Here is a 10,709-nt window from a genome sequence, read left to right as displayed (position 1 = left end):
AAGGTACATGCCATGATGCATATGGGAGCCCGACTGTAGAGCTGCCTGCATTATTTAACCTCGGCACTAGAATGAGGTAGTGGTCGGCACCACACTCTGATAGCCTTTTTATCATGGGGAAAGACCCGGAATTCAGTCGGGGACATTATGGAAGTTTGATCACGAGAAAATCTCGTCACCACCCGGGATCGTACCCCGGACATTCCAGTCCGTAATCCTAGTCAGCTGCTCCACCAATTGAGCTTCCAGACCGTCATGGAATATTTGAGGTTTGCATTTTTTTTTAATTCTGCTGAGAGGATGTTCTCCTGTAATAAAAAAAAATCATGTGCAGCCAACTTTAATGAATTAATCAACCAAAGGTGACAGAATGCAGATTGCATTTTGGAAATCCCTTGCATATGGCTCTGCTTGTATCTGCATACTCTTTGATGAAAACTATCCCTTGTGCTGACATCTGTGTTGGACAGCTTTGCTCTGAGAATCTTTGCTTGAGTGTTCACTTGTTTTCATACACGGACTTCCTTTCACTGAAATCATGGCGGACACGTAAGTGCATGTGGAGTTCTTTAATATCAGAAAACATCTTATTTGTTTCTTAATACTTCGCAATAAATTTTTATTAATTTATACGCTGATGTAACGATTTTGTTGTAGACTCAAATATGTTTGCGTGTAAGAGGTTGCTTATATTCTCTGGTAGCTCGTAAATGCAGCTTCCAGTTGTTTACTTGTCCGGTTTTTATTTCTATATTCTGAAAGCGAATTGCAAAATGTGAAATCCATTCAGTAGATTGATATTAAACAACTAGTTATTAACTTACTACTGCGACTTTTATTTCGTACTGACGTGCAGTTACATGTTTTGTAGACGAATGTTTTTGTACAGTTTTGTGTTTCGTTTTATTTAGGCAGCCAAAAGAGAAGCAAGCCAAGAAAGAAAAAGCTCCAGCCAAGGAAAAGTCTGCAAAAGGCGGCAAGAAATTGCCAGCAGTTCCTGAGTCTGTTCTGAAGAGTCGGAGGCGACGGGATTTAACAAAGGCTGCACGATTAAATGCTGCTATTAAGGTACGAACATGTGTAATTGCTTTTTCTTCTTACGATTTGAAACATTGATATAGTTTTGCATGTATTTTGAAATACCGTTAGAGGAAATGTATAAGGTTGTTACCAATGTAGGCTATATTGTTTTTTTTTCCTCCCTTTTCATATTAGAAACGTGCAGCGTACCACAAGAAGAGGAAGGAAATATTTAAGCGTGCAGAAGCTTATGTGAAAGAATATCATCGCCGTGAACGTGATGAAATTCGATTGGCACGACAGGCAAGAAATCGCGGAAATTATTACATTCCGGGTGAAGCTCGTCTTGCCTTCGTCATCCGTATTCGAGGGTAAGTGAAGTGAAAGTGTTGGACTTTTTTATGCTAATAGATGAAGGAATGTCCGATCCTGCTACGTGAAATACACGGGAGAAGAAATAATTGAAAATAACCTCAAAATTGTAGCACACCACTGTAAAGACAAGAACACTGCGAAAGCTATAAACCCACTCAACTCACCGCAAATGTCTTCATTTTTATATACCCGACCGATGATTTTCTCAGATTCTTTGGTCCAGGGCAAATCTATTTACCTATTTGTCTATCAAAAAGCGTATATGCAAGGCATACCAAATGCCTAACAAACAAAACCGAAAAGCCATCAAAGCTGAACTACCATTGATTCTCGACCTTACGAAAACTGGCCTATTTATGTTTTCAGATATATGTATATTCATAAAGTTATACTATTCCTCAGTTTCATTTTATCATGAAGTAACGCAACACAAATCCGACGTCAGCCCCTTGTGTGATGCGTATTGAGATCGAACATTCATTGGTGTTCGTTGCAGCATTACGACACAATAATAATTTGTCTCAAAAATTGACTGAACTTTTTTGGTGAAAGTGCTGCACTGAATTATTATACCTTCATTTGAGGCGTTTAGTTGCAAAATCAGATACATCACTAAAAACATAATTTTTCAGTATGAAGGAAAAACGTTTGGAAGGAACCAAGGATTTGCAACCAATACTATTTTGCATCTGATGATGTGATGTATCTGGCTTTGGAACACAACAGTGCTATAGTAGTTGTAGAATCATATGAAGATATGAAATATAACATTAACTCATTTTCGAAAAAAAAAAGTTATGTATCTGGTTTTACAACTACACGCCTCATTTCAGTGCTACGTCTGATTCTGATTCTTCACTTAAAAAGTACTCTTGAAACAGTCGTTGCGCATACATTGAATTATCCATCGAATAGTAGTAGAAGTGTTCCTTGTATTTTGCTATTCTGTTCTAGTTTGAATATGTCAGTGTCTGACAATAAATCTGTATTCTTTGGTAGTACAAATAGGCCTATAATAAAATGGATTTTAATTACAAATTATCGCTAACCTGAAGAACTTGCTACGGTAGCTTTCAACTGTGCAAATTGAACGAAATGCACAATGTTGTCAACATAAGAACATGACGTTTGTCTGTGGCGTTGTTAGAAGGATAATTTTTTTTTTGTTTCTACCGCCTTCATTCTGAACATTACTGAGAGAGAGCACCAGAAGGGTAATTTTTTTTTTTGTTTCTACCGCCTTCATTCTGAACATTACTGAGAGAGAGCACCACTGTTAGCGACAATATGTATTGGCGTAAATATTGCGAGTAGATTACATGGCTTAGATGAGGAGCTCGCGACAGGAACATTTTGGTGTGGTGCATGCGCGGACCTGTCATGCAGTGGCATCGTGATCCTTCCTTGAATTTATTTCCGTGTGTACATTCCAGATCAAATCAAGAACCCTTCTCGCTCCGGTTATACATCTTGCATATTATACGAAGGCTAGGTTTGGTTAGTTTAGGTTTTATTAACCAAGTCCACTCGTGTGCAGACAGCCAAATGATCATGTCGGTCATGACCCTTATGATATTTTTTGTTTCGTAATATTGGTAAATAATATGATGGAAGCAGTGAATAATTTCATGCCTACTAAAAGTTTTCTTCCTAAAGACGTATTTTCTCTAGACCACAAATAACATGGCAACGCGGTCATAATTATGTACTGTACTTAATGCTTTGATGAACATTAACTGGAAATTTACATTCTTCATTTCGATGATATTCCCTGAAACACACCTTTGTCCTCTTTTATTTCGTTGTGATAACCTTACTACATCTGCATTTTCTTTTGGTGCATTCAAAACACCGCCGTTGTACTGCATAAACCTTGCACATGACTAATGGAATGAATTATTTAAGAATATAGTGCGAATTTTACTACCACCATTTCGATTGTCTTTTGTTTGACATGGCTTGGTACAGCCTGGTGACTAGTGGCCAATGAGCAACGTCGACTACCGACGTTGATCTACTGTGCGTATTATCCAGTTGTTCCCAAATTTTTAGTAGAAATTCTATCTTCTTTTAAGGAAGATTTGGTGAAACGAGCGTTGAGCGGATTCCGCCGATTTTGGAATAGACACCGACGTACTTGAATTGCCAACATAGAAAACAAAAAATCACACTCAATCGCTTTCACCTTCATCTTGACGGGATAATAAAAACCTAAACTAACCTAACCTAAGTGCGTCGGTGTCTATTCCAAAATCGGCGGAATCTGCTCAACGCTCGTTTAACTGAAGATTTTGTTAGTTTTGAATGCTATAGTTCATATAGAATGAGTGTTTTAAAACCATTTCTTCTTCAAAAAAGAAGAATCAGCTTTAATATTGATTATGTAAACCAGTGGTCGTCAGCACTCTCTGAAATGGGTAACAGGTAAGTAGTGCATCGAAATATGCACCCTTGTGCAGAAGGGATGGGTAGAAAGTATATCCGGCCAGCATCCATGGATGCATGATAGGGTAGTGTCTTATCCGCGGGTAAGAAATGCTTGCCTGAAGGTGCACTGTGCTGATGACTGCTGATGTAAACTGTTCTTACCATCATCAAATTTCTAAAAAAGAGAAAAACATTCTTCAAATTTAAAAAACAACTTAGGTTACTGTAATTTCGAGAAGCACCTTATCTGAGCCAAATAAACATGAGGTATACCCTGATGGGATTGTTACACTAGTTATTATTCTACTTGTAATACTCGCAATTTTTTGGATTCAGATAACTCGGGTCGGTAACACTTAATTACAAACTGACCATGTATAACTTAGGTTGATGTATGTATGTATAGTGACCAATAAATTTAGTAATATCGTGATATTTTTGTTCTAGTATTAACCAGGTTGCCCCCAAAGTCCGCAAGGTATTGCAGTTGTTCCGGCTTAAACAAATCAACAATGGTGTATTTATCAAATTGAACAAGGTAAGGCATCAGTCAGTTGTAATAGCATTAGTAAATGTTCACTTTACATTTGTTGCCTTTTTTTTTTTTTTTTAACTGTAAGTAGGCTGTGTAAAGAATGTGTAGATCTATTTTTTTTTTATTTTGATCCCCCCCCCCCCTCAAAACTGTGGTTTTTGGTGCCATTATCTAAACTAATGTATAGATTTTGTTAATGTCAGCTGGAATTATGTTTAAAATTTTCTTTTATGTTTACGTACAAGTTATATATAATTTTATATACACTAATTTAAGGGAGTAATTGTAAGAAGCATGTTTGTACATTTGCATTTATTACATCCATAGGGAAGTGACAGTTGAGACACTTTGCAATAATAATTGAAGTACATACCTAGGACTCGCATTACAGAATGCACACTGCTTCGAGTCCTCATGAGGAAAGAAATTTTCTCATGCCATTTTGGTGTATAGGACTGATGTCCACCCGGCATTGTGATGCATGTGTAGAGCTACAATAAGTACCCAGTGAAATTCGATTATGACAAAACAGTCTTCATTAAAGAGGAGATGAAACCAATTTAAGAATTGAAGGGTAATTCTGTGAAGGGTAAGTGAGAGTGGTGGGTTAATCGGAAGTTTTAGGCTGGAAAGTGCTACTTCGTGCATTTATACAGAATGTCTCAGAAATAGACTGAGAGAATTTTCTTGAATGTTTTTCAATTGAAAAGAACACATAAGCAAAAGATTTCAATCTTCCTACTCATATAGTTCTTGAGATATCAAAATGATTTGTGCTTAGACAGTGTGTTAGTTTACACACATATTGGACTTTTTTTTTTTACTACTTGGCATTGAACCGCGAACTTCAAACTTGTGAAATCAGAGGATAGCTCTCCATACATTTCCTATTCACTCTGAATTAGGTTAGAGTGACTGTATTCCTTTGCAATTGTATGTTTTTTTTTTGTTTGAAATTTGTGAAAAAATTCTTATTTTATTGTTATTTATTACAGGCCACAATCAATATGTTGCGTATCTGTGAACCATACGTAACATGGGGCTACCCTAATTTGAAGAGTGTGAGGGAGTTAATCTACAAGCGTGGATTTGCCAAAGTTCGTGGCCAACGAGTTCCCATCACATCCAATGAGATCATAGAGAAGAAGTTGTGTAAGTGTGTGCTTGAATCTGAATCATTCCTGATAGTCAACTGGTTTACTATATTTGCTATTAGAACTGAAGTTTGCATGTCCCAAAACTGGCACAGAGGCTGATGGATTTTTAAGAGTTAAAGAAAAACAAACGTAAAGTAAAAATGGAGATCTCATTCACACAATCATGTTTTGTAAAAAAAAAGCATTACAGAATGAGAGGGTTCCATACAAAATTTACTGGTCGTTTCTTGTCCACATTAAAATTTCAATCTGTTAGCTCTTCTTGCTTATCTGTGTTCCATTAGGAATAATGGCTTAATGCCTTCAGTAATTGAGTACTACTAGACTAACAAAGTCAAGAGTCCAGGGGCCTAATTCACCATTAAACTTTGCAAGTTTTCAACAACGTTTCTCTGTAGAGATTGCTTTGCATTTTTTAATTTGAAAACATAGAAGCTATAGCACACGCGTTCAGATGCCCTCTGCTGTCAAAAAGCAGAAAGATTGTGAAAACTTTGCTGTCGGTCATTATCCTGTTTATGGAGGTAATGAATTTCGGATTAAATATTCTTCCATTTCAGAAATTGAATTCAGCATGAAGTTAGCAGGATTTCAGAAGTAACTTCACATTCTCTGGAAACATTGGGAGCAAACCATAACTGTAAAGAAATGCTTTATATGAATCTCATCAGGAATTGAAGATGTTCAGTTAAATATCTTATGCGTAAAGAGTTGCCCATTATTTTAAATTTTTGTTTCAGCTAAGAGCAACGTCATCTGTATTGAGGACTTGATCCATGAAATTTTCACAGTTGGAAATAAATTCAAGTATGTTTCCAACTTCCTTTGGCCATTCAAGGTAAGAGAGATAACGTTTATAACATATTTTGCTATAAATTGTGATTTGTGACCATATCATATTTTTATTGCTGTAGGTAGGGTGACCAATTCTCTAGTATTTTTCAGGAACTCCTGTTTTTGAGATAATTTTTTCTAGATTTTCCTAATTCCCATATTAGAGTTTTTGAACTCTCTTGGTATGCTAAATCGTTAATACTTTGTTGACGTCATTGATGAAAGAGCCATTCACCTCACATTATTTCAATAGCGGAACCGCTATCTCTAGATGGATAAAGTAGATGCAAACAAAGTTTACCTTAGGCCTGTCAAAATATGGCATCTCGTTCGAGATTTACCACTATGGATGATATTCATCTACCTAGAACATCTCAATGTGGGTAAATTATTCAATCAGAAGTACAAGAAGACTCAGGAAAGAATTATTCGTTGAGATTCCAACAGAAAATGTTGAGTTGTGACTACTCCGCCAAACGAAAATGCACCTTTAACTCGCTGTAACTTGGACAACAGTAAAGATTTTGAGTAGGACCACTTCTGAAAGTAATTTCTATTCTTTCTCAATGTTTCTCTTGCTTTGACCCCCCCCCCCTCCTCCCCATCTGACGTGAAAAATGAAGTTTGTTATTTACTAACGTTTGAAGGTGTAAAATGTCTATTCTGAACATATCACATCGAAGTTGGTATTTTTTCTCTCACTTTTCAAAAAATATATTCCATTTCCAATTCTTTTGTAAGCTTTCCTTAGACATTGAGCTATCAGTTAAAAAAAATTACAATGCTATTGATTATCATAGGAGCTACGACATGATAAATATTAAAGGAGCAGGAAATATCGTGCAATGATTCTTCTGGAAGTTTTAAGAATATGAACATACGTCACCAAATACGTGATTACCGACGTCAACATAGCGTTAATCATACAGCCAGTGACCAGGGTGCGAAAACTCTCTTTTCTTGATATAATCGCAAATTTTTAATGTAATCTAGTAATTTTAGATGTAAACTGATATTACTTTGTAACTTTTTGCACCTATGATTTTAGACAGAGAGAGATTTTTTTTTTTTTTTACAAATATAAATAAGTTAAAATTAAACATGACTATTTTTAAATATTATTTTACTTAATGTTGTGAACCTTGTATTATAATTAAATAGGTAGTTTTATTATAAATATAAACCATTCCATCAACGAATCCTAGCTTTACACCCTAAAAAATTGCTCTAAAATTTGTCGTGACCAAGTCTCTTGTCTTTTTGTGTTCAGAAATTGGTCACCCTAACTGTAGGATTGTCTACTAACCTATCACATACGTAATTTACTTTTTCCAAAGTCTTTTGCTTACAGACGCAGTTCTTGCAGTTACATCGATCTTTCTTGTTATTTTCAATGTGATGTATGTATTTACAGAGTGAGAGGGGTGATTCTTCTCTGAAGTGTAATGACAGTTCTAGTCCTGAATTTGTTAGGTTTTATGTCGAGTTCGTATAGAATGCGTTTCTTACTATTAATTAACTTCACAAATGCTGTAAATACAAAATAAGGGTCTAGGATATTTAGAAAAACTAGATTTGACAGAAAATAATACTATACGAAAAATTTGTCTTCATTGCATTATTGTTTATCATATAAATCCTTATGATGCACTAGGAGACAAAAGTGGTGCTTCAGTGGCTGGTCATGATAATATCTTTGAAAAATATTGGAATGCAAGAGGTCAAATGACTTTATTGTCAAACTCCTGGCATTGGAAAACAACAATTTTTTTAATTCTTTGTAAGTTAGGAAATAAAGGTATGGTCAAACATCACTAGTTTTGCAATGCTGCAGTGCAAAATACTGCAAAACTCGTGTACTGGAACATGTGGGCTGTGCAACCCGAAAAGTAGTGGCTGCCAAACCAGCTCTTTGCTTTTATTATTATTATTATTATTATTATTATTATTATTATTATTATTATTATTATTATTATTATTACTACTAATAATGTACAAAAATTCAATCACTCCCCTGAAAGAGTGATCACGTTCGTATTCAGCACTGTGCTTATTGCCGCCAAAACCACAAAGAAAAAAATAATTTCATGTTTATTACGACTTTATTTTGTTTGAAGCTATGAAATCCTTAATTTTAAACTAGGATTAGCTACCCTAATTTTTCATGCTATGCATATCTTAAAAGCTGTGACATGTGAACAGGATTCTTCGGATTGCAATTGCAGCATTTTTTTTGTATTGGTTTTGTTGAAACTTTTGCAGTGGTTACAAATAGTGTTGCCACCCAAATATGCCAATGATACTTTATATTGTTTGCATATAATAGTGTTTGACATGATGAAAATTAATGATTTGTAACAGTTACTAAATGTACAATGAAGTCAGATATTTGCCGATGATAAAATTATCTACTTCAGTCTCTTCTGCTGCTAAGTGTCGGGTTGATAAATTTTTTTTTTTTAATTTCCCATAGCATAGTTAAAAATAGGAGGATTGTTAACATTGCTTACGAGAGTAGTGCTATTGGTTATCATTGAAGTATGCCTATATAGGCGTTTTTATAATAGCTTTATCATAAAAATGTAAATTTCTAATACTAGGTGGGACAAAAAAAAAAAAGGACCACTTGAACCAAGAGTGCTTTTGAAATTTGCAAATGCTGATTTCCACAACAAAAGGTAAAGGCTTTAATGATAATTGCATAGGCCTTCTCTTCGGGACCAATACAATAAAAAATAATCTTCCTGATACTGACAAAAAGTTCTTATACAGATACTGTAACTTTTTTTCATCCCCTTCATCGTAATTCTCAAAGGAGATTGTAACTTTATATTGTGCTGCATTTTAATTCTTTCGTTGATCCAGCATCTTCTGCTTTTTGTAGTTTTTGTTCGCCATTTTATAATTAAAAGAGGTAATATATAAGCTATTGCTAGAGTTTCATAAACTGAAACTCTAATAGAAACACAGTCACAAAACTTACTGAAGAATCAACACAGAAATGCAAAGCTGCAGCTAAACTGTGGCTGCAAAAGTAGCACTTTGTGTGTGAAGACTTGCTTGCAACACATGCAGCATTAAAAGTAACAATGTGTGATCATACCTTAAGTTACACCTAGAGAAGTATGAAGTCGTTTTACATTTTGTCCAACAAGTCCATGGTGGTAGATGTTCACTGTATACTACCTCCTTCCATCTTGTTGAATATTAAATTTAATAGTCATACAAGTCTTTGCTATATTTTGGTGGGAAAGGCCTGTTTGAATATTAGAACATTGTTATTCTTTTTATTCTGTGAGCCAATTCATTATGTCGATATATTTCATTACTGATTGAATTGTGTTCTCATTTTAAGCTCAATACACCAACTGGAGGCTGGCGCAAGAAGACGAACCATTATGTTGAAGGAGGTGATTTTGGAAACCGTGAAGATAAAATTAATGAATTGCTTAGAAGAATGGTGTGATTCAAAAGTGTTTCCTTCTTGTTTGATTTGTATCTCCTGTACAGGTGCATATTAAAATCATGAAGGAGAGTATCAATGGTACTTCATTACTGTAACCCTTTTCCAGTTTTCTAACATACTGCTTGAGAATTAATGTAAAATACCACTTTTGATAGCAGTTAAATGGTACCTCACAAACCAATGTGCTAATATAAATGTATAAAGTTCCCCCCCCCCCCCCTTCTGGTGCTCGGAATAGGAAATTTGTGTACGATTCAGAAAACTGAAGTTAATCTTTATTTGGATGTATATTAAAGATTTTTAACTGAAGATGATTTACAATATTCAGTACACAATTTAAATATGGTCAGTGAAAAATATAACATGGAAATTAATATTGAAAAATCTAAAATCAAGTCATTTTGTGGGAAATTCCCTGTACCAAGTAAAATCTGTTTGAATAATAAAATAATAGAAAGAGTAAATACCTTCACTTACCTTGGCTATACACTATCACCTTATGATGAAGTAGATATTGCTGAAAAAAATATGTAAATATAATAAAACAATAGGGATCATTAATAAAATCATGAAACCTTCACTAGTACAAAGCACACAAGAATAGGCTTGTATAAAACCTTAGCACAGCTAGTATTAAGCTATGGTAGTGAAGGGTGGACTGTGAAGAATAAAGATGTCAGTAGAATAACAGCAAGTGAGATGAGGTTTATGAGAGCAACAGCTGGATATACTCGCTAGGATCATAAAAAAAAATGAGGATATAATGCAAAAACTTCAAATAGAACCCATTATGCAGTTCATCAGCAAATATCAACTTCAGTGGAAGGGTCATCTCGAATGAATTGATGCAGAATTCCAAAAGCACTGTTTCATTACCATCTGTATGGCAATTTTT

At 34.9% G+C, this 10,709-nt stretch overlaps 1 protein-coding gene across 1 annotated transcript; it reads left to right on the top strand.

The window, feature by feature from the left end:
* The first annotated feature begins 432 nt into the window (after positions 1–432).
* On the top strand, positions 433–9,886 carry RpL7 (ribosomal protein L7). The gene is made up of 7 exons (XM_069843772.1): positions 433–549; positions 912–1,068; positions 1,216–1,391; positions 4,270–4,360; positions 5,353–5,509; positions 6,255–6,352; positions 9,704–9,886. The coding sequence occupies exons 1-7, from the start codon at positions 539–541 to the stop codon at positions 9,812–9,814; spliced, it is 801 nt and encodes a 266-aa protein (XP_069699873.1). The 5' UTR covers positions 433–538; the 3' UTR covers positions 9,815–9,886.
* The last annotated feature ends 823 nt before the right edge of the window (positions 9,887–10,709 follow it).

This window comes from Periplaneta americana, chromosome 13 (assembly GCF_040183065.1).
Source record: "Periplaneta americana isolate PAMFEO1 chromosome 13, P.americana_PAMFEO1_priV1, whole genome shotgun sequence".
Taxonomy (NCBI): Eukaryota; Metazoa; Arthropoda; class Insecta; order Blattodea; family Blattidae; genus Periplaneta; species Periplaneta americana.
Note: the sequence above shows the minus strand (reverse complement) of the source record. Positions and strands in the feature narration are given on the sequence as shown.